Source organism: Euwallacea fornicatus, chromosome 30, assembly GCF_040115645.1.
Source record: "Euwallacea fornicatus isolate EFF26 chromosome 30, ASM4011564v1, whole genome shotgun sequence".
Taxonomy (NCBI): Eukaryota; Metazoa; Arthropoda; class Insecta; order Coleoptera; family Curculionidae; genus Euwallacea; species Euwallacea fornicatus.
Window position 1 is genome coordinate 9077 of NC_089570.1, and position 23294 is coordinate 32370.

Here is a 23294-nt window from a genome sequence, read left to right on the forward strand (position 1 = left end):
AGCTAAACGTTGAAGTCTCCGACCCATTATATCCCATACGTGCTCTATTGGGGACAAATCTGGAGACCGAGCTGGCCAAGGGAAAGTATCCAAATTTTCAGCTTCCAAATACCTCAAAGTATCGTTGGCTACATGTGGTCGCGCATTATCCTGTTGAAATGTGCTTCCACAATAGTCGTGCATGTATGGTACAAGAACCGGTTCTAAGACACTATTAATGTACCTCTGAGTATTTAATCCATCATAAATGAAAAGAAGAGGAGACCGACTACCATACTGGATGGCACCCCAAACCATGACACCTGGTGTTAAACCAGAATGACGCCTTTCCAAAAAATCCAAATTTAATCGCTCTCCTCTGCGCCTTCTAACACGTAACCGTCCATCAGATCGCCATAAACAAAATCAGCTCTCATCACTGAACACGATTCGTCTCCACTCATCCACCCATTGCACTCTCAGGCGACACCACTCCAGTCGGGCCACCCAGTGGTTTCGTGATAATGGCAGCCGACGCATAGGACGATATGAATTTAATCCAAAACTTCGAATTCTGCGATACATTGTACCAAGAGAGACCCTTCGATTTAGGGTGGCTACCCAGTTAGCACCAAGAGACGGAATTGTTTCAAACGGAGCGCCTGTGGCTGAACGACGAAGTCGCTGGTCTTCGCGTTGGATCGTCATTCTTGGACGGCCACTAGCACGATGACGATTTACTGACCCTTCGTTAGACCAATCTCTCCAAGCTGTTAGCACTGTTGATGCGTTTCGATCCAATCTACGTGCAATTTCGCGGAAAGGTAAACCTGCCTCATGCATACCAATAATTCTTCCCCTTTCAAAGTGAGTTGACTGCCGATAAACTGCATTTTGGCGTACACGAGGCATTTTGAACTACCACACATTTAATATGGTACTAACAATGACACCTTTATCGCTATCCGCCTGTAAAAAAATTGCAAAAAGAACGATCGTCACAGATAAAAAAGTAAAGAAAAACTTCATATCGCATTAAAATACGAACTTGAAATTTTTATCATTTTTTTCTCTTTACAAGTCTAAAATCATACCAAAATTTCAAATACATACAATGCGTTCTTCTTGGTGTTGCGGTTTTTTTGAAAGTCAGTGTATTAGCGCTTTTAATTTAATTTTGTAACAGGAACAACGTTAAGGTATGAGGTATAATACATCATTATTCCTAATTAAAAAAAAACTTATTATTTATTAGATTTGAGGCGCTATTTCAAAAAATGCTTGCTGTGCCAATACTTTTGTCCACCACTGTAAATCATTGTCCCCTTAAGTCCCAAAGTGATTTTATCGGTTTGAAGACTTAAGTTGTTTCTGTTTTGAGTAGTTACACTCATAGTCCTCTGTCTGCTTACAAAGGTAAGTTCTCCAAAATAATTTGTCCTAAATCTTTTGCCCCGAGATTTACACACAGACAATACATGAATACACAACAATTTACACTTAAGTATTTGATTGCTTTGCATTATTAGAGCTGGCTCTGTAGATTTCTTCGTCGAATTTGCTCATTGCAATATTAAAGTTTACAATACGCAAATTCGATTGCGTATTGCGTTTTTTCGCATGCTTCAGCGTAATTTCAGTTCGGCTATTGTCTATTATACAGAGTGATTCTAGATAAACGGGACAAGCAAATGTCTTGAAATCGGGAAGATCTGACAAAAAAATTGTTCAAACAAAATCTTCTTTATTTTCGGGGCTTCAATTTTTTATAATGTAAATTTTGTTTTTTCAAGGTCACCTTCACCTGTCTTTCGGGGTCGACTTCATTTTTTCAAATGTAACACCCAGTTTTATTTTTAGAAATTCGAATTCTTTATTGGCAATAAAAATGTTTTTACTTGAAACATTTTTTTGCTAAAAGTAATGAAATTTATAATAATAACAGACACAAAATAAAAAACATTTCATTAAACTGTATTTATTTATTTTAACACTTTTATTAATTTTGTAGTAAATTTCAATTTATAATAAAAAAAAATTCAGTTCAACAAATGTTCGAAATCGTTCTCCTGCTGTTCAAGGCACTTAACAATTCCGTTTTGAAATAATTGTTTGGTATTTTCCAGCATTTCAGTTGTATTGTTTCGACAAGCGTTTTTAATCCGAATTTTCATGTCTTCGGAAGTATTTGGTACTCGATTATAAACTGTTTGTTTTAAATGACCCCATAAAAAAAATCTGGTGAAGTCAAATCTGGTGATCAGGCTGGCCTGTTAACTTCACTACCACGCCTAATCCATCTTTGTGAGAAATGTTCATTTAAAACTTCTCATTTCTAGCATAATGAGCGGAGCAACCGTCATATTGAAACCACATTATCAACCTTTGCTCTAAATCAACTTCTTCGAGAAGGAGCGGCAAATTTTCTAACAAAAAATGACGATATATCTCGGCATTGAGGTTTCCATCAAAGAAATATGGACCAATCAGATATGTATCTAAAACATCACACCAAACATTCAAAGTCCATGGTCGCTGTCTTTCCACTTCACGCAACCAACGCAGATTCTCAACCGATCAATAATGCATGTTGTGGCGATTCACTTCACCAAGGTTTGTGAAGCTGGGTTCATCAGAAAATAGTACATTTGAAAAAAAAATTGCATTTTCATGGAGTCTTCTTTGTACCTGTTGGGAATAGGTGATAGAAAATAATTGCATATGGTTTTAAATTGTATATTCTATCTATAGGCCAGTCGGAAAGCAAGCCTAGGCAAGACTAACTAATATCATATTCACTTTATCTAAAAGTAATCCTTATCACCTAATGGAAGGACACCCTAAAGCCATCAATACCATACTCAAGTTTCACACATGGTATACGTGATCCCTGTATAATAACTTAGAAGATTTATCTAAATTGTGCCATTAATTAGGTTAGTGTCACCTTTTAGGATTTAGGTGTCCATAATTCAACACTCAAAAGAAAAATTGGCTGTTACATTTGAAAAAATTAAGTTGCCCCCAAAAGACAGGTGAAGGTGACCTTGAAAAAAAATTGACATTATAAAAAGTTGAGGCCCCGAAAATAAAAAAGACTGAGCATTTTTTTGTAGATCTTCTCGATTTCAAGATATTTACATGTCCCACTTGTCTAGAATCACCCTTTATATCAGAACACAAGTGTAGTTACGATTCGTTTATCCTGCATTTCCTGCAAATGTAAATTAGTCACCACAAAATTTTCAAGCGAAAATCACTGTTGGTAAAATATATACAAACAGAACAGGATTCCTTGAATTTCATTTTAGTCCGTGTGGTAATGACAAACATACGCAGATTAGCATTAACGTGATTATGCATCATTTTTACCTGCAAGTGCGAGATTCTCGTTCGTTCGCATTAAAAATCTTCATAGTTATGTAAATTATGTTTAAAATTAAGTAGCACGAAAGTGGCGAATATACATATACAGGGTGTCAGTTTTACGAGCTCAACCATGGGAATCTCGTTTATTTCACGAGATACGAGGTCGGTGAAATTAAAGCAAAATTGCGTATTTTCAAACTTTGTCAGATGCCGTTTGAAGAATTATAAAATTTCCATTACTTCCGGAAATGACCGGGAAAATACGAAATATCGAAAAAAGTTTTTATTTTATTCTCGAGCCATTTGAAGAGATAATTGAAAATGGCTGGCACATATTCGAGGTCACTTTTTCTTCTCGACAACATGACAGTGTGAAATTGGGAATCCGACGTTTCGATTTTCCGGAACCATCATCAACTTTATTTTTTCTTATATGCACCACCTCGAATTTTTGACATTTCTGGATTCAGTTTTTTTCATTCGATTACTATGATGTATCACATGTTGAGATTCGGTCTTGCCATTTAATAGAGATATCACAAATCCTGTTTTTGCAAAGAGTACTTTGCAAATGACATACATATTTTGGTTCTGATAATTTTTAATATAATCTCATTTTAATAAGAGATGCTCAAAGGTTTCGTCATCCACTTCCAAGCACAGCCGCATACGTCTTTTTAGGTTGTGAATTGATCTTAAAACATCTTGTATTCTTATTTTGGTTCTCAAAGTGGTTATGATATTCCTTCGCAACTCATTAATATCAGTGGGTAAAGATTTATAAACAGGGTCTTTCATAACTCCACAATAAATAAAAATCTAATGGAGAAAGATCCGGTGAGCGTGCCGACCAATGTATGTCTCCATTATTTGAGATGAGTCTCCCTGGAAATAGTTCTTGCAAATAATCCGTTACTCTCCTAGCACCACCTTGCTGGAACCAAACGTTATTCAAGCGGTTGAAGCAAATGTTCATCATCAACGTAGTCAGTAAGAAAGGTTTTCAAAATATGTAGATATTCATCTGCGGTTAAATTTTTTTCGTAAATGTAAGGACCAATAATCCTATCATCAAATAGGCCAACCCAGACATTTGACCCGAAGCGTATTTGTGGTAGACGACCCTGATGTTCTCGTGGATTTTCAATAGACCAGACATGTTCATTATGTCGATTGAACATGCTCGAGTTGGTAAACTTGCACTCGTCAGAGAAGATCACGTTGGAGAGAAAATGGAGATTTTGCAAAATGCCACCCGCCGTTCAGTATCTCCTGGATGCAACATTTGAGATATGTGACTTTGAAAAGGGCGATATTTTGGTTTTGTTAAGACTCTCCACACTGCCTGATGAGATATGTTAATCCCTTCTGCTATCATTCTTGTTGATATAGACGGATTATCCTGGATCTAATGGAAAATTAATTTCCTTGGCATTTAATATGTTTTGAAGGTGTTAAAATTTTACTTACCGCCTGTAAAATGTTCGCCTCATTCTCATTTGAAGATTTAACTCGTCGTTTCTGCTTCGAAAATGCTTCAAACTCGGCTAAGTTTCGATGAAGTAACAGAAAGTAATTGTTTACTGGTTGCTGCTTTTCTGGATATCGCTCTAGACATGTTTCCGAAGTAATTTGCACATTTCGATGCGAGGCGTAATCAATTTCTAGCACATCTCGTTTTTCGTCACTTGGAAAAGGCATTTTAAGAAGAAAATTTTATGAAATTTGTTTATCGAAACAAATGCCTTTACGTTATTTCCAAAGCACTCTTTGCAAAAACATGATTTTTGATATTTCTACTAAACGGCAAGACCGAATCTCAACATGTGATACATCATAGTAATCGAATGAAAAAAACTGAATCCAGAAATGTCAAAAATTCGAGGTGGTGCATATAAGAAAAAATAAAGTTGATGATGGTTCCGGAAAATCGAAACGTCGGATTCCCAATTTCATACTGTCATGTTGTCGAGGAGAAAAAGTGACTACGAAAATGTGCCAGCCATTTTCAATTATCTCTCCAAATGGGTCGGGAACAAAATAAAAACCTTTTTTCAATATTTCATATTTTCCCGGATACTTCCGGAAGTAATCGAAATTTTATAATTTTTCAAACGGCATCCTACAAAGGTCAAAAATGCGCAACTTTGCCCTAATTTCACCGACCGCGTATCTCTTCAAATAACCGAGATTCCCATGGTTGAGGTCGTAAAACGGACAGCCTGTATAAAAGCGTCCTCGTGTAGAGCAACTAAGTTTCCCAATATCATTTTTTCCAGGTGTACACTTACTCTTTTTCGCTTTCAGAATCGTCCAGAATGCAGCTGATGCAAATATGCCTAGTTTTGACCACTTTATTCGTGTTGACTCACTGCAACGCAATGGAGCCATTGAGTGCATTTGCCACTGGAAATTGGCAATTTACGGCACGATTGTATAATGTAAGTCATTATTTCTCATAATATCTTTTATTCCGAGTGACGCAATTAAGAGAGACAGCGTTGCTCAAAAGTTCACGATGACGTCAACATTAATTGTCATAGATTGGGGGAGGGGTGGGGGCGCACTTCATTGGGACTAGCGCGCATTAGTTGCTAACAACCAACTTTGAAAAATGTTTCGTTTATTAAGAGGTTTAAGAGAAAACGTTCTAGAATGGCATATTATCATGAGAAAACCACGATTTAAGCCTTAATAAACTCGGTATTCTCAAGCAAATTGTCACTTCCTAGCTTCCTAGCAGGATAATAGATTTCTTTCGTAAGAGAGCTGTTGTCCCAATTTAAGCTCCCATAGGAATCTTCAGAGTCGTCCTCAAATTGTGCAGAAGACTCGCATACGGCGCCCCTGACTAAATCCTCCACATGGGCGAAAAAAATCCGAAAGTTCGGCTCTGAATAGTCCGTCCAATAACGACAAGAGGAACCTGGGCATGCGGTCCGAAATGACCCATAAATACTTGTGTCTGTTCACCTGTAATTTTACAAATTTTGTAATGTACCGATCAACCCTATTTGTATTTCTCATATAGATTTGTTCATACCCTATACTAACTTAACCTTTAGCCCAATAACCAAGCAATTAGCTAAGCCTACTAAGATACAGGGTGTTCGATTTATCATGCACATGCGATTTTCTCGAAAACTAAGAATTTAATAAAAAAATGTTTCAAATAATGTTTGTTTGGGATAAAGGAGCGCTTCTTTTGACATTTTTTTTCAAAAAAACTGTCATTTAGAAGGCCTTTTCAAGGTCATTCGCATTTTTTCTAATGGAAACCCTAGATTTTTTTGACAAAAATGGATACATCACTAAAAACTGAAAAACATTTGTTTGAAAAAAATTTCGATTCAACGCTTTTTTAGATAGTTTATTCAAAGAAATAATCGAAAATTAAATAAAGCGTGGAACAACAACATACAAGTTTTCTAATCCAATAAATATTCAAAATTCTATTTATTAACGTTCGCCGGTTTACAAATTGCCTTACAAGTTTTTTTAAACAAATTGTTTCAATAAAATACAACCGATAATATAAAATTTCATTGATAAGTTTAGTAAATAAATAAAATGTTCAAATCATAGTAGCAATTGAGTGGTGTTGTTCGAATTGTTTCTTTGTGATTAAGAAATACTTGAAGAATAATGGCGTGTTTTTCATTAAAAGAAAAAATTGAAATGATCCTTATTTATGGAGAAAGTGGTCGCGATATTTCAAGGACAATAACAATGTATGCTGAACGATTTCCAGAAAAGGTTGTGCCGTCAAGGTTTACATTCAAAAGACTTGTGAGGCAGTTTGAAGAGACTGGGAATGTTGATAAACAAAAAAAGAAACGTAAAAATACCGTAACTAATGAAGACAATGAAATCAATGTCCTGGCTGCTATTGCTTACAATCCAGAAATTAGTATTCGACAAATTGCATCAAATTCGGGAGTAGCGCAGAACAGTGTTTTTCGTATTTTGCGTCGTCATAAATTAAGACCTTATTGTATTTCCCTATATCAGGAACTTCACAGCGAATATTTTCGGAATCGTATGTTATTTTGTCAATGGACTCAAAGACAAATAATTGATAACCCAAACTTTTTTATGTTAGTTTTGTTCTCTGACGAATCAACTTTTACAAATCATGGTCAATTTAACCGCCACAATATGTATTACTGGTCTGTAGACAATCCTAAATGGGTAAGGCAGGTTGAGCATCAGCATCCATGGTCTGTAAACGTGTGGTGTGGAATCATAGGAACAAATTTAATTGGACCATATTTTATTGATGAGATCTTAAACGGGGAAAAATACCAACAATTTTTAAGGCGAAAATTGCCCGTTTTACTTGAAGAGCTGAATTTAGAATTGCGACGTTCCATGACGTTTCAACACGACGGTTGCCCAGCGCATTTTTTTAGGGGTGCTCGACAAATCCTTGATAGTGATTATTTAGAACGCTGGATTGGACGGAATAGTCCTATTAACTGGCCGGCAAGATCGCCAGACTTGATGTCTCCGGATTTTTTTTTATGGGGATATTTGAAGGATAAAGTTTACAAGCATATACCGACAACCCCAGAAAATATGAAACAACGGATTAGGCAAGCTTCTTGGGAAATTAGTACTCAAACATTATTATGTGTTCATGAATCGTTTAAAAAACGTGTTGTAAAGTGTATTGAAGTTGGTAGAAGAAATTTTGAATATTTATTAGATTAGAAAACTTGTATGTTGTTGTTCCACGCTTTACTTAATTTTCGATTATTTCTTTGAATAAAATATCTAAAAAAGCGTTGAATCGAAAAATTTTTCAAACACATGTGTTAAAATAGAATTAGATTAGGAAAATATTTGAGCCTTTATTTTCATATCTAAGCGCTATTTAGCGTGATTTATTCTTGTTATTCCACGCTGATTCTGCTTAGAGTCAATTCTCTTAGACGACGAATAATAATCAGAGTCAGCATCGCCGATTACCTTTTTAATTATAAGACATTAGTGTTAGTCAGTTCATTTTTACCGCTTCATGTAACCAGAACTTAAAATATAATAAACTCTTTTCGGATCGACTGGTGTTTAAATTAACAACACGTTTTTCAGTTTTTAGTGATGTATCCATTTCCGTCAAAAAAATCTAGGATTCCCATTAGAAAAAATGCGAATTAGCTTGAAAAGGCCTTCTAAATGACAGTTTTTTTGAAAAAAAAAATGTCAAAAGAAGCGCTCCTTTATCCCAAACAAACTTTATTTGAAACATTTTTTTATTAAATTCTTAGTTTTCGAGAAAATCGCATGTGCATGATAAATCGAACACCCTGTATATATATACAGGGTGAGTTTTAAGTAATGGGACACAGAGCAACGATGGATTTATAACATAAAAATAATGCAATATAGCTAAATTTATGTTATACCAAAAGTTGAAACTAACTGAGATACAGGGTGCCCAAGTTGAAAAATTAAATCAAATTTTCTTTAATATCTCTGGAACAGTTCGGACTAATTTCACGAAATTTCTTATATGGGGGTTTTTGGAGATGATCAATTCAAATTTATCGACGATTTCGGTGCATCTTCTAGAGGGTCGACAATCGACAATTAGGAGTCATTTAAGCCATTTAAACTTTTTTGTACCACGGCGTATGTCATTTTGTCCTCATAAAATTTGTTCCTCTACCTTTTCTAGTTAAAAAAGTTATTCTTTATTGATGTCGCTAGGAGCAACGGTTTTTGAGAAATTCAATTAAATAACTTAAATTCCCATTTTTTCTACTTATCGACATGTAACAACATAATTTTCCGCATTGCGCCCAGAGCGTCTGATACCCGCGATGAATGTCCTGGACAAGAGGATGCTGTGTGTATAAGTTGTCAATTGAGTAAATCGATGCTAGTGAGTGTGTGCAAATGATTGTTGATTTAACTGAATTGGTAATCAGTTCGAGGGCTGTGAGGATTCCATAGAGTTCCCCTGTGTGAAAGCTGCAGAAATCTGGGAGTCGCAGAGCAGATAGCGTTGAAGTACTGGTGGTGACTGAGCAACTCACTCCCTCAGCGCATTTTGATGCGTCAGTATAAAGAACACGACTGGGAGGCAGCTCGCTCAGGAGTTTTCTAAACGCTTGGACGATGATTGTAGAAGGAGTGTTGTTTTTGTCATATGTCAGAAGGGATGTATCAAACAGTGGCAAGAATTAATTGTTATTTAATGTTTAAGCCATTTGCTCAAAGTGTGTTCATCCGTTATTCCAACACAATGATATTCTTCATAATGGACGATCCCACTTCACGCATGCGTCTCGCTTGTGTAATGTAACTCGATGCAGGACATATATTATTATTAAAAAAACACGTTGGTTTTACCATGTAACTATTGTAATCGACTGTTATTGAAAATGGTTCCTAACCGAATCCTCTTTGCTACCCTGAGTCTGTATTTACATGCATCTTACCAAATAGAGGGGTGATTATAACATTAATTACTACATAATGTCCTTTGTTTGAACTCCGAACTCAGCTAATTGCTTGGTTAAGTCAGCACAGGGTACTAAGCAATTCTTCATGAGAAATACGAATAGAGTTAATTAGAAAGATGATCTATCTTAATGGCGGTTAATAGGTACGTTACACCTGATTGATTGCATTATACCGATGATAAGAGTCCCCAAGTTAACTATGTTATTTGGCCGTTTGGCCGATCTTTATAAACATGACATTTTAAATGGCCCCAAAGGAAAAAGTTACAGAGATTTAAATCAGGTAACCGAGCTGTCCGCTCTATTTCACCTCGCAAAAGATTGACACTGCCTCTTTTTTAATTAAAAATTGCAATGTCTGGAATTCCATTTACTTAATTAAAAAAAAAACAAAAGACCTCTATATTATTTTTGTGTTTTTATCAATTTTAATTTCTTTAGATACGATAAAGAAAAGAATTTTTTTCTCGGAAATATTTCGAATCTATCTCCAATAAAATTCGATATACAGGGTGGCCCACTTAAAACAGTACACCTGAAATATCTTGAATGAAATTTTTTTCGGGGGCGCAACCCCTTCAAGAATCTCAAATGGAACATCAAATCGAAAAGATTTCAATCTTCATGTTTTTGAAAGTTGATGAGTTTTAAATGGGCCTCCCTGTATATGTATACGCCAGTAAGAGTAAGTTTCGTAAAACAATTTGAAAATAGCTGGTGACATTTTAAAAATTAAAGTTGCAGTTCCTACCAGTGTTATGGGGTAAGAAAAAAAAAGTTCAACAAATCAAAAAGTTGAGCCTTATTAAATAAACCAGGAAATTTTTTCCATTGCAGGAAATTCTCAAGGATAAGCCCAACCAAAACTTCATATTCAGTCCCTTTTCAATCGAAGCAATCTTGGCTTTGATCGCGGCTGGTGCCAAGAATGACACTCTTCTAGAGTTCGCTTCCGCCCTTAATTTACCCCCGCAAGAAACGACAGAAGAAGCCCTTAGGTATGTTTTTTTTTATCATTGCGCCCTTGCTAATCTCCTTTTATTGCAGAAATGTCTTTATTTTATTAAAACAAAAATCCATGCACTTCCAGTTATCCTCAGCCAATAAATTGTTCGTGAATAATGATTTCCATATTCTGGACAGTTTCAAAAAGCGAGCTATCGAAAATTATGACGCCGATATCGAAAATATTGATTTCGCTAAGGTATATTGTTGACTTTTCCTATAATTAACATTGTTAATTTGAGTATTAAGAGGGTTGAAGCAGCTCAAAAAATTAACCGATGGGTGGAAGAGCGCACCAACCACAAAATCAGGGACATAGTCAATCCTTATGATATCGACAATTCTATCAGTTTGTTCCTGATTAACGCTTTACATTTCAAGGGTAAGAAATCATCGTTTTCTGTCCATTTGAAGTACCAAAAGTATTTAGGCACTTGGAAGAACGTGTTTTCGTATATCAACAAGGAGACTTTCTATATAACCAAAACAAACACTAAAGAAGTTGATATGATGTATAAAAAAAAGGAATTTAGGTACTACGAATCTCCAACGCTTAAGGCCAAATTCTTGGAGCTGCCATACTCTAAAACCGATATTACAATGACCATCGTCCTCCCCGACGAAATCGAGGGGCTTGCAGCCCTAGAAAAAGACATATATCCTCTTCTTAAACCCCAAAACTTGGAGTATGAACATGTGTCTGTAACTCTGCCTTCTTTTCTTGTTGAGAGCGAGTACGACTTGAAGTCCATCTTGAAAAGAGTAAAAATAAATCTCATCTTTGAAATTAGTTTTTGGAAATAGTTTTTCTTTAGTTGGGATTGAAAAAGGCGTTCAGCTATAGTGCGGATCTTAGCGGGATTTCTAGTGAACCTTTGAAGGTGTCTGCGGTGATCCAGAAGGCTTTTATCAATGTAACCAAGTTTGGAACTGAAGCTGCAGCTGTAACTTCCGGTAAGTGATTTTTTTTTAGATTCTTCATGTTTTTGCTGCTTTCAATTATTAACTTTTGCACTCTAAATTTAGAGCTTGAAATGTCGCGAAAATGTTAGGTACTTTATGATCAGTGTTTCTTCGATTAATGTAGTAAAAGTTACTGCACTAGGCACGTTTATTTCCGGTAAGTAGCACAGTTCACACCGTATCGTTGGGAATAGAAAAGAATTATTCTCTTTTTAGTTTTAGTTGTAGCATTGAGAAAATCGACCATAATCGGAGCCGACCATTCGTTTCTGTTTTTTGTTAATTACGATAATGTAATTTTGTTTACTGGGAAAATTAATTAAAACATTCACAATTATTATTTGTATCTGATTAGTTGTTGTTGAAAGCCTCAGTCTTTTAAATGAAGCATTACTGGCACAAACATAGTCAATTGTATAAGAAACTAACCAGGAATGTAAGCAAAGCTCTAGGCAACCCAACATACACAGCTAATTCTATGAATGTATTCAGTGTTATGTCGGCTGTTGGTTAGGTTTCTCTCGGAGAGGTCAATCATACACATATGTCCAAAATTATTGCATATGAATGTTTGGTAAAATCAAAAGACTTTCCAAGTAATATTTATTTCTAAAGTTAATCAGGACTTACTTCCGACCCCATGGAAAAGATATTTCTGTACTATTTACTTTTATTACAACTAAATTTAACAAATAATAAAAAATTGATTTATAAGATTTGAAAATTAAATATTACATTCTAAGTATAACAATTAGGAACAGGGAAAAATATTGGTCCTAATAGTCTGTATTTCCTCCTCGGACATTGATGGACTCTCTAAGACGGTTTGGCACGCTACCAGTTAGTTTATCTAGGTAGACCTGTGGAATTTGTTCCCATTCTTCGATTGCTGCAATTCTCAATTCCCTTAACGTTAAGGGAGGGTTATTTCTTTTCTTTATCCGTCTTTTTAGGAAGTCCCAAGCATGCTCTATCACATTCATATCCGGAGATGCGGGAAGCCATCGTAATCGAGTTATTCCTTCTTCGTCACAAAAGTGTTGCACTTCCATTGTTCGATGTGGAGGTGCGTTATCATCAACGAAGACGAAATCTGCACCAACTGCCCCTCGGAATAAACAGACAATTGGGTTTAACACCTCCTGAATGTAAAATTGTCCTGTCATTGTTCTGTCGATAACAACTAATGGTGTTCGAGCACCTCTCATTATGCTAGCCCAAAACATTACACTACCCCCTTGAAATGGGACACGGGGCTGAGCTGTAGCTAATCTGGCTTGTCGTCCTGGAGCCCTCCAGACTCGGGTACATCGAGAATCCGATATTAGGCCTATTCGTGTTTCATCTGAAAACATGACATTTTCCCAGTTTTGATTTTGGTCCACCATTTCTCGTACCCATTGTAACCGTGTACGTTTTTGCTGTTCTGTTAATTTTGGAACTCGCAAAGGTCTCCGGCAATGTAAATTAATAGACCTCCATGGACGTGACACAGTTTGCCTCGACACAGTAACTCCCTCAAGCCATGCAAGCTCTCTAGAAAAAGCACTCGCTGTGCTTGTTGGGTTTCTTCTAGCAATTATTGACAACTGACGATCTTGTATTGCAGTGGTAAGCTTTTTCCGACCTCTTCCTGGTCGATCCTTGACATAATTGGTTTCGCGAAACTTTTTATTAATTCTTGAAACATCACTTTGATTAACGTCTACACTTTCTGCCACTTCATTTTGTGATAGACCCTGTCGTAACAAAGTTACTATTCGACATCTGTTAAAGTACGAAATGACACTTCTTGGCATTTCTATACGATATTAGCGTGGTCAGAATGGTAGAACACCTCAGATAACACTAATCCGGAGGGCAAGAATTTATAAATTCTGATAAAATATAAATAAACATTTCTTATCTTGCTTAATTTTTTGTTAAAGTTGGTGCAAAAGATGTAAACAATACATACCTACCACATATTTAATTCGAAAAAACCAGAAATAGTCTTTTCATCGATATGCAATAATTTTGGACATATGTGTAATTTCTTGTATTGCATTCATTAAAGAGTCTTTGTTAACAATTAACTAACAATACACTAGATATCCTCAAACAAACAATGCTTATTATGCAATACACTCAGATTTTTCCAGCGTGCTGAAGCAAAACCATTCCAGAAAGTTCAGATTTCTGAATAAATATAGATTTTTATGCATTATACACAGATAGACGAAGTCATACTTCTTTTATCTCTATTAAGAACTGAGTAAAATATACAGTTAGGTGCAGAACTGAGTCAATACTTAGAAAATTCGTATTAATGGTGGCATAAACAAAATATCTAACAAGTATTCAAAGGAAGGCTTTTATTTTCAAAAAGTACATTAACATTAACATTAAAACCATACAAAACATTTGCTGAAAATAAATGGGGTACATCAAATAATCCTAAATAACATTGGTTCACTTTTGCTCCACTAATATTATCATTGAACACTTTGGTCGACATTGACACTAAGATTTGGTCCAGAGACCTTTAGCTTTTTTAACAGCTAGTAGACGTCTTGGCATGCTTTTTGTTAGTGTTTCACAGAAATCAGGTAGAATTTGATCCCATACTTCTTCTATTCTCTCCCATAAAACTTTAAGTGAAGATGGTGGCGAATCGTAGTCGTTAACCAGATGATATTTCACGGAAGCCCATAGATTCTCAATGGGATTTAGGTCGGGACTTTGTACCGGCCACTGCAAAACCTGAAATTTTTGGGTACCCAACCATTCCTTCACAGATTTTGCGGTATGCTTGGGGTCGTTGTCTTGTTGGAAAATTACTTTGCTAGTGGGATAAGGCATATTATTAACAGTATCTATTAGGTGATCATTTAAAATGGCTTTATAGATGTGCTGGTTCATTATCCCATCTATTTTCTTCAATGGTCCAACCCCATATCCCGACATAAAGCCCCAAGCATTAATATTTCCTCCCCCATGCTTCACCGTCAGAATGAAATCTTTTAGTTTCATGGATTCTCCCTCTCGTTTCCAGCTGCAATGTCGACCATCTGTTGCATATCTGTTAACTTTAGTTTCATCAGACCAAATAACCTTCATCCAATCCTTCTCGGTCCATGCCTCATACTATCTTTTTACAAAATCTAGTCGTGCCCTAATATTCTTCTTAGAAAGTAGGGGTTTCTTCTTCTTCTCCACAGCAACAAATTTGGACTGATGTAAAGCTCGTTGGACTGTCCATTTGCTCACCGATTTCCCAGTATCCCCTCGCAGCAACACGGCTGCTTTGGAGGCCGAAGAGGCTTCACCACTGCCCAAATATCTAATTACTCTTCTAGTATCTTGCGCAGACATCTTTTTTGGTTGGCCACCTTTATTTATTTTTAAGGAAATTTTGCACTTATTTTTTACCCTTTGTACTGTGGATTGACTTATATTTAATTGAAATGCGATTTCCCGTGTGGATCTTCCATCAATCAGTGTGATTTTTCAATTAATTTTCTTTGAAACTTTGAAATCGGCTTCATTGTTTAAAGATTTTGAATTATGATGTTTATTAACGGAGGATATGCGATTAAATGGTTCGTACTCGTCTATATTAGCTGTTAAAAGAGCTAAAAGTCTCTGGACCAAATCTTAGTGTCAATGTCGACCAAAGTGTTCAATGATAATATTAGTGGAGCAAAAGTGAACCAATGTTATTTAGGATTATTTGATGTACCCCATTTATTTTCAGCAAATGTTTTGTATGGTTTTAATGTTAATGTTAATGTACTTTTTGAAAATAAAAGCCTTCCTTTGAATACTTGTTAGATATTTTGTTTATGCCACCATTAATACGAATTTTCTAAGTATTGACTCAGTTCTGCACCTAACTGTATCTTTAATACGTCGCTCAAACCCGAGACATATTATTTCTTTGCTTAAATATCTTAATATCTGGTCTCAAATATTGAAGATCCTCTGAGATACCACACTTAAGATTTTATGCTGCACAAGCGGCAATACGATCAAAACAATTTAGTGCGGATGGTAGGAGGTAAAAATATGGACGTTAGCCGTAGTAACTAAGCAAAGCACACACAGGTGGCGCAACCGATAAGTCTATCTGGTGAAGCCGCAAAAGTTAGGCCGAAAACCACATGTATGCTTGTTTCAGTGCAGACCTCAAAGCCCTATTAAAAGACTAAAACTACAGTATAGGGGAGGGAAACCGCCACAACAAGCAAAGACATGGTTTCATAGAGCATTTTAAAATTAGAAGATCGAAACTTTGTTTGTCACGTACCAACTTTCCAACAATATCGATACCAACACCAACCAGTACTCACTGCTGAAAACTATTCATATTAGTTTGTAAAGCAAATAATTTTCAGCTACTGGTGTTAACTTGTGCCTTGCACTGTGAATTTTTTAATATTGCAAGTTGCTAGTTTTTGTTTGTACTTTTTCAAGCATTGGTTCCTCCTCAAAATTTAGATACAAAGTCTGCACGTACATATGCATATGACTTTCTCTTAGTTTCTTTACTAGCCCAATCCGAATCTGCATATCCTACTAAAGGATTTTTGTTTTTATAATATCACAATGTGATTACATTGGTTCCTTCAAGTCATTTGCATTAAAATTGAACGTCGAATACAAATTTAAATAAATATTTAAAATAAACAACGAGTGTCGACTTCCGGTACAACCGGAAGTATGATGTCATTGAAAATGTTTTAGACGAGGTCGTCACGAGGCTCTTAATCTGAACCAAATCACTAAATTTTCGTTATTTTGCTGTTCGTAGTTTTCCTAAAACGTCTAATGACGGTTCCCGGGGAAACACCCTGTATATTGCTTGCGATAAAGACCATATTTTGGTAAAATTTTACGGTGGTGGTCCTCCGGTCACCTGAATGTACCTGGAAGTTCTAATTAACTGCGCATTTTACTTACAAATTATTTGTTCAACTCACACAGTTCCATTTTCTTCGTCCTCATTACCTACAAGACGTTTCGTTGCAGACCACGGATTTCTCTACTATGTTAGTTTTTTTTGTTGGGGGGGGGCGACCCCGGGGATAAAAAATCTTGGCGAAAGACGATACTGGTGCCCGTGCAACCAGCCTGTGTGGGGTTTCACCCACTAAAAAACCCCGTATTACAAAAGAATTTCGAGTTTTGGCGCTTGATTTCTTTGATCGCCCTTTGTTTTTCTTCTGTGAGCTAGCAGAGTTGAGCGGAACTATCGCCTTTTGTTCTGCTATCGCTCTAGGCTCTTCTTGCCTGTCCGAGGAGGTGTTTGTTACCTCTCGTTCCTTTTGTCTAAGTTACCCCGAAGACATGGGGTTCTTCTGCCCTCTTCTGTTCTTCGGATGCTTATTTCTTCGTCGGCTTTGATCTTTGAGTTTCTTCTTTTAGCAACGATGGGTCAGAAAATCCAGAAAGGCTGCCCTGGTTTTCGTTTCCCCACCATTGCCCTGGAAGCCTTGCGGCTGTTGTCTTTTCTTCTAGTCTGCATTTGCTGGCTTGGTCACGTGCAGGTCTGTTCCTTTTTGTCATCCATTATCTAGTAACTGGTTTCTTGGTCTTTTATGCGGAATGGCTTGCTCCAGAGTGTAAGCTGTTGCTTTCCGGATTAGCTCGTTTTGGTTTTGCTCCGCTGCTTGGAATGTCTTGGTGGCACGTTTTTTTATGACGTCCGTCATTGTCTTGTACTTTAGATCTCTTTTTATCGCCTGATTGCTAACGTACCAAGGCGCGTTTAACGCCGTTCTCAGAGCAATGTTTTCCACTGCCTTTTTTTTTGCGAGAAGGTGGGAATCTTCTTATGACACCTGGCTTCGTCGTGCAGCCAGGTAGTGTGGGATTCGACTGACCATTATGTCGCCCGCCTACCCACTAAAACCACCTCCCCTCTTCGCCCCGGTATCGCCTTTCAACAATCCTTCAGGGCCCTTTCTTCTCTCCTCGCGGACTCGCTACTCCTGCACTCTTCCCGATTTCCGTTTTCTCTCTCTGACACTCTTATCCCACATGATCTTTCCCACCATTCTTTCAAATGTCATCCACTTCTCCTCTATCTCCACCAATTCACGCCCGATCGTGTTGGGGTCCAAGTTGAGTCCCCTCTCCCTGGCCTCCACACGATACCCCTCCCACTGCAGACACTCCCACAGCGTGTGCTCCGGGGTGTCCGTCACGCTCTCGGTTTCGTCCCCACAGAACCAACAGTAGTTACTTCGTTCTACTCCGATTCTTCGCAGGTATTTACGAGAACACACCGTGCCCAGTAAACACCTGTGACAGCGCGTAACCCAATCTCGTCCATTTACATTAAAACCACCGCCTTACGCTGGCGTAAGGCGGTGGATGAAGGTGTTCGTACCCAGGTACGAACATTTACATCCTGCTATCGTACTTGGCCCACTCTTTCTCCCATTCGCTAATCACCCAACCGCTCCCTTCACTCCTTGATTTCTTACCTCGCTCCCATACCATTCTTCTCTCTTCCACTCGAAGTCTCACCGGCGGTATTTTAGCCAACACCAACACCGCCACGCCCGGAGCCGTCCTGTATGCACACGCCACCCTGATTGCGAGCGATCTGTTTGCTCGTTCAAAGATGGCGTTGTACTTTTGGTACGTCAGCTCGGTGTGCTACACCGGAACCGCATACAGCAGGGCCGACGCCGTCGCCATCACAAGCACTCGCCTCCTTTCAAACGCCAATCCGTTTACTCTGGGCAGGATTCCCTCGAGTTTCCATAGAATCCTGCCCACCTTGTCGGCAGTTCGGTGGGTGTGCTCGCCGAAACGAGTATCCCTACCAAACCACACTCCCAGGTACTTTACATATTCCTGACTTTCGTACCTGACACCGTCCACTCAGAGACTCATGCTCCTCAGCAACATTCTTCCCACCAGAAGCACCATTTCTATCTTGTCCGTAGCCATGCTGAGACCTTTGGTTCGGAACGTGTCGGAGACCAGTTCCATGGCCCCCCCTAATTCTCCTCTCCAGGGGTTTCCTGTTTCTTGCCGTGACCACCAACGACAAGTCGTCTGTGTATGCCACCGGAGTGACACCCTCTGGATAACCCACCGTCAGCAGCTCGTCGTAGAACAGGTTCCACAGGACGGGACCCAGAACGGATCCTTGAGGAACACCACACGACAACTCATGGACCTCCCCGTTCGGCAACTCAAAAAATCGGTCTTGCAGGTATGACTGGACGACGTCCGTCAAGTACCTGCTTATCGGGGACCTCTTCATCACTCGCACGATGAGGTCCCACGGCACCGTGTTAAAAGCGTTCTTTACATCGATATTTACCATAATGCAGAAGCCTGCTTGTGGGCAATGTTTACACTTGATGTCCTCCACAATGGTGCTCCTGCCTTTGACAAACCCAAACTGTCTCTCGCTTATCATTCCGTGCGTCATCACTTCTTCCAGAAGTCTGGTCTTGATCACCTTTTCTGCAATCTTTCCGAGTCCATCGATTAGGCAAATGGGCCGGTACGAGGGTTCCGCGCTCGGTTCCCGTTTCGGTTTCTCCACCAGTACCAGACGGACTCTCTTCCAGATTTTGAGGAACACGCCCGAGGTCAAGATGCGCGTTACGCAACCTGCCATACTCTGGGGAATGCCCCAAGGTACAGCTTCAAGACCTCCTTCGGTATCCCGTCCAACCCCGGAGCCTTGCGGCTCTTGAGACTCCCGATGTTTTCCACTGCCTGGAGAGTCTGTAAGCGCGACTTTGCTGCATAACCCCATGCGGTTGATGATACGTTAGCTGAGGTTGAATCATAGTTTTAACTAGTGTGATTTTGTTCTTCAGTGGCAATTTAGATCTTCTGTTTATCATCGGATACAGTATGGCCCTTGTCGCCTTTGCTTTAGCTCTTGTTTTCGTTACATGTGTCCGCCACATGAGGATTTCCTCCATGTCTACACCTAGATACGTAACTTTCTTAGCCCATGGTACATCTTCGTTCTTGATTTTCATTCTGTCCTCGGTCTTGATCCTTTTTCTTCGTTTGAAGACGATTGCCTAGGTTTTTTCGACGTTGAGATCTATTTACCATTTAGAAAACCACGTTTCAAGAGCTATGATTTCTTCTTGTAAGTTTCTAACTAGCAATTTCCCGTTCCAAGATCTTACCAGTATTGCGGTGTCATCTGCGTATAAAGCCAGTTCGGTTTTTTCCGTCCTTGGGAGGTCTGACACGTAGACATTGTACAGGAATGGCGACAGCACCGCTCCTTGAGGTACTCCTGCTTTCATGGTCCTGTAACTCGAGTAACTGTCGTTCAATTTGACGCGGAACTTCCTGTCAGCTAGGAAGGATCTAACGTGTTAGATCTAACGATGTCATGCTACTTATAAGGCAAATCGTTTATAGGGTAGGTGTGTGCTTTACCTACGCATGCGTCTCTATTCCCACGTTTCTTTCGGATGCTTTTGTAGTACTGGTTAGAGGGCACTGGTACCGATCCACGTTCACTCACAATTTGCGTTTCTTTCAATATTTACAGAGTATAGAATATCAAACGCGGGAATTCCAAAGCGTTTCGTAGCCGATCGCCCGTTTAAGTTTTACGTGAGTGTCCATGGAATTGTCCTTTTCGCAGGACGAATTCTCAGAATTTGACCGCAGGAACATGCAAAATAAAGGTTATTTTAACTTATCTTTGATCAAAGTTAAAATAATCGCGAAATAAGAGGTTTGCTTTGGGTGTTTGGTGATGCCTCTGCATATACGGGCTTTAGTAGAAGTTCAAGTAGTTCTTAGAGGTTTAAGGAGAGTTGAAATTATGTTAATTTATTTAGCCCATTTCAAACCAGAATATCTGCCATCTCCAGCTGAGTTTAGCTTCATCGCTAATCGTTCGATCATCTGTGCCATTAAGACAGATAATGTCGTTTTATTAGCTGGACGAATTGATATCTTTTAAGCGCGATTTATATTATGTATAGAGACCCGTTTGGTTTTTAACTTTTATCCTATTTGCGCACGTATATGAGTATATTACATAGAATAACATCACATAAAGGAACATAGAACAAATGATTGTTTTTTTTTAATACATCAAGTCCTCATTTTATCTTTAATCATGTATGATATGTTTATTTTAGTCCGGGTACCAGTAAAGGGCAGGATATGGTCTACACCTGCTAAACGATTCTTAGCGGATCATCCCTTCATTTACTACCTCAAATTTCAGGATGTTTTGCTGTTTTCTGGAAGGATTTCGAAATTTTAACTGTGCCATAACGTGTTGTTAATCAAATATATATAATGAATATGTGTTTTTTTTTCAATCATTTTGTACCCAAATTTATGCTTAACGCTGATGGTAAATTACATGTTACCAGATCTAACCTGAACTAACCCTGCTCGAACGTTTATTGCAGTGTTAATGAATTTTTTGTTTTTAGTAACTGCGGTATTTCGGCAAAGATTCCTTCTTGAAGAGACCACATATTTTGTCATCAATCATCCATATATTTTATACGGATGAATGAAGTAATATTGTTTTTGAGGAGATTGATGATGTAAACTAACTATATTATTTAATTAAATATCCTCTGATGCTAATGTGTTGCTCACCATATTATGACTGGTAGCATTCCCCCATAGTTCTTTTAATAGGCAGTGAGTTGTTCTAGATATTGTTATGTGGTGGTCAAATTAGCCTTGGTTCCCATAATTTCAATCTCCAGAAAACTAGGTTCAGATGGATTGTTTCCGGGTCAATGGTGCATTCTGATGTCAGCAACTCCATTTGCAACCTGAGTACAAATTCGTGGCAAATCGGCCGCGACTTCGGTTTTGATTTGAGGAAATTTTGGGAAGTTGAAGACAATTTCGCTGAGACTAAGGCCTGGTCGGCTGAGGAGCTCAAATGTGAGGAGTACTTCCCAAGAGCGCATAGAGGTTCGGTCAACAGTCGTTTCGTGGTTGCTATCCCCTTCAAGGGTCCTGTCGCTGACTTATGGGATTCGAAGACGAAAGCTCTCCAAAGGTTTCTTTCGCTGAAAGGTAAGTTCCGCCGGGATCCAGCTTTGAGGGAAGAAGGGAATTGCTGTTTGGTTATGAGGATAAAAGAAAACACACTAATTACTAATGATGATCTATTTTCTGATATGCGCGGTCCGATAGACTTTAAAAAGTGTCTTATTATATCAAGACGTAGAAAAGGAATGAATTGAATAATCAAGCATCGCTCTAAAACACTTACGTCGAACCTGTGTGTTTACATATCATCCTGAAAGGACTAGACCAAACATATCTATCGAAAAGTTTATGTGTTTGATGGAAGTCATACCTTCATAAATTTTGCCTTATGAAAGAAAGCATTATCCAACACTCCCCCTCAAAATGTATGTCCCGGTAAACTTAAGACACACTAACTTACGGACTCGCATAAACCTGGGGAGAATACAAAAATGATCCAACATTTGTTGCTAAGGATTAGAGAAATCCAGAAAAACCTAATCAGATCATTTAATCGACTTTAAATAGCCAATATCAACTATATAACTATATTACTATAAAAACGTCAACAAAACAAAAAACTTCAAATAATCGACACTTAGACTGTTTATTCAACACTCATGGAGTCCCTTAGTTCCATGAATTTAGGTGATGGCAACGGTTTTGTCAACAAATCTGCTACTTGATCATCTGTGGAAATATACAGGGTGTCCGGCAAGTCGATACAATAATTTTAGGGGGTGATAGATTACGTGATTCAGAATCGATTTAACTAAACATACCTATATACCAAGTGTTACAGTTTTCCTGAAAATTCAGTTTTTAATATTTTTTAATTTAACCGAGCTCTTTCACAATTGTTGGAGGGTAGAAGAACACGAAGCCTTTTAATCACAAAAATGTACTAAACTTTTTTATTGCCTATAGGTAATTGTTTAAATTATTTAAAGAGTAAAATCTAAAATGGCTTCGTTACCTACTTAGGACTACATAAACATGATCTTCCGAGCTTGTAATAAAGCGAAGAGTCAAATTCAAACATGGATTTAGTTTAAACGCTTAGGTGTAGGTTTATTCGAATTTCTTAAAAACTTCCTTAGGCAATAGTCTTTCAGTCATGCTGAAAAGATTCTTAAGAAACGTTTTAAAAATGAGAAAAATTTACTTTTTATGTACCCGAGCAGCGCGTTCACCAAAACGTTATCTACTAAAAATGATCATTTTGGAAGAATTTGTATTTGATGACATTATCAAGTATTCAGGTAAACCAATTGTTTTTATCACCCCCTAAAGTTATTGTATCGACTTGCCGGACACCCTGTATATTATTGTGGTCGCTCAGATTTTCATCCTCCCCCACCGTCCAGTTTTTCACTTTACATTTACCACTATTTGGTTGCATAGTTATATCTATTATTGATCTTGCTCTAGCTGTTTCAAACGTCGGTTTGTTTCCTTCGTTGCATACTACCATATCCGTCTCCTCCATAAATTCTTCCATCATTCTCCCTCTTTCCC

General features: G+C 38.0%; 1 protein-coding gene across 3 annotated transcripts; it reads left to right on the forward strand.

Annotated features, from left to right (window-relative positions):
- Positions 1–1311: 1311 nt before the first annotated feature.
- Positions 1312–21331, forward strand: LOC136347824 (antichymotrypsin-2-like). 3 transcript variants are annotated; one of them, XM_066298156.1, is made up of 8 exons: positions 1312–1395; positions 5656–5789; positions 10656–10816; positions 10866–11022; positions 11073–11205; positions 11254–11585; positions 11639–11777; positions 20915–21088. In XM_066298156.1, the coding sequence occupies exons 2-8, from the start codon at positions 5667–5669 to the stop codon at positions 21040–21042; spliced, it is 1173 nt and encodes a 390-aa protein (XP_066154253.1). In that variant the 5' UTR covers positions 1312–1395; positions 5656–5666; the 3' UTR covers positions 21043–21088. The 3 variants fall into 3 exon arrangements, with proteins under 3 accessions (XP_066154253.1, XP_066154252.1, XP_066154251.1); XM_066298155.1 differs by lacking the exons at positions 1312–1395; positions 20915–21088 and adding exons at positions 2442–2592; positions 21218–21331; XM_066298154.1 differs by lacking the exon at positions 1312–1395 and adding an exon at positions 2442–2592.
- The last annotated feature ends 1963 nt before the right edge of the window (positions 21332–23294 follow it).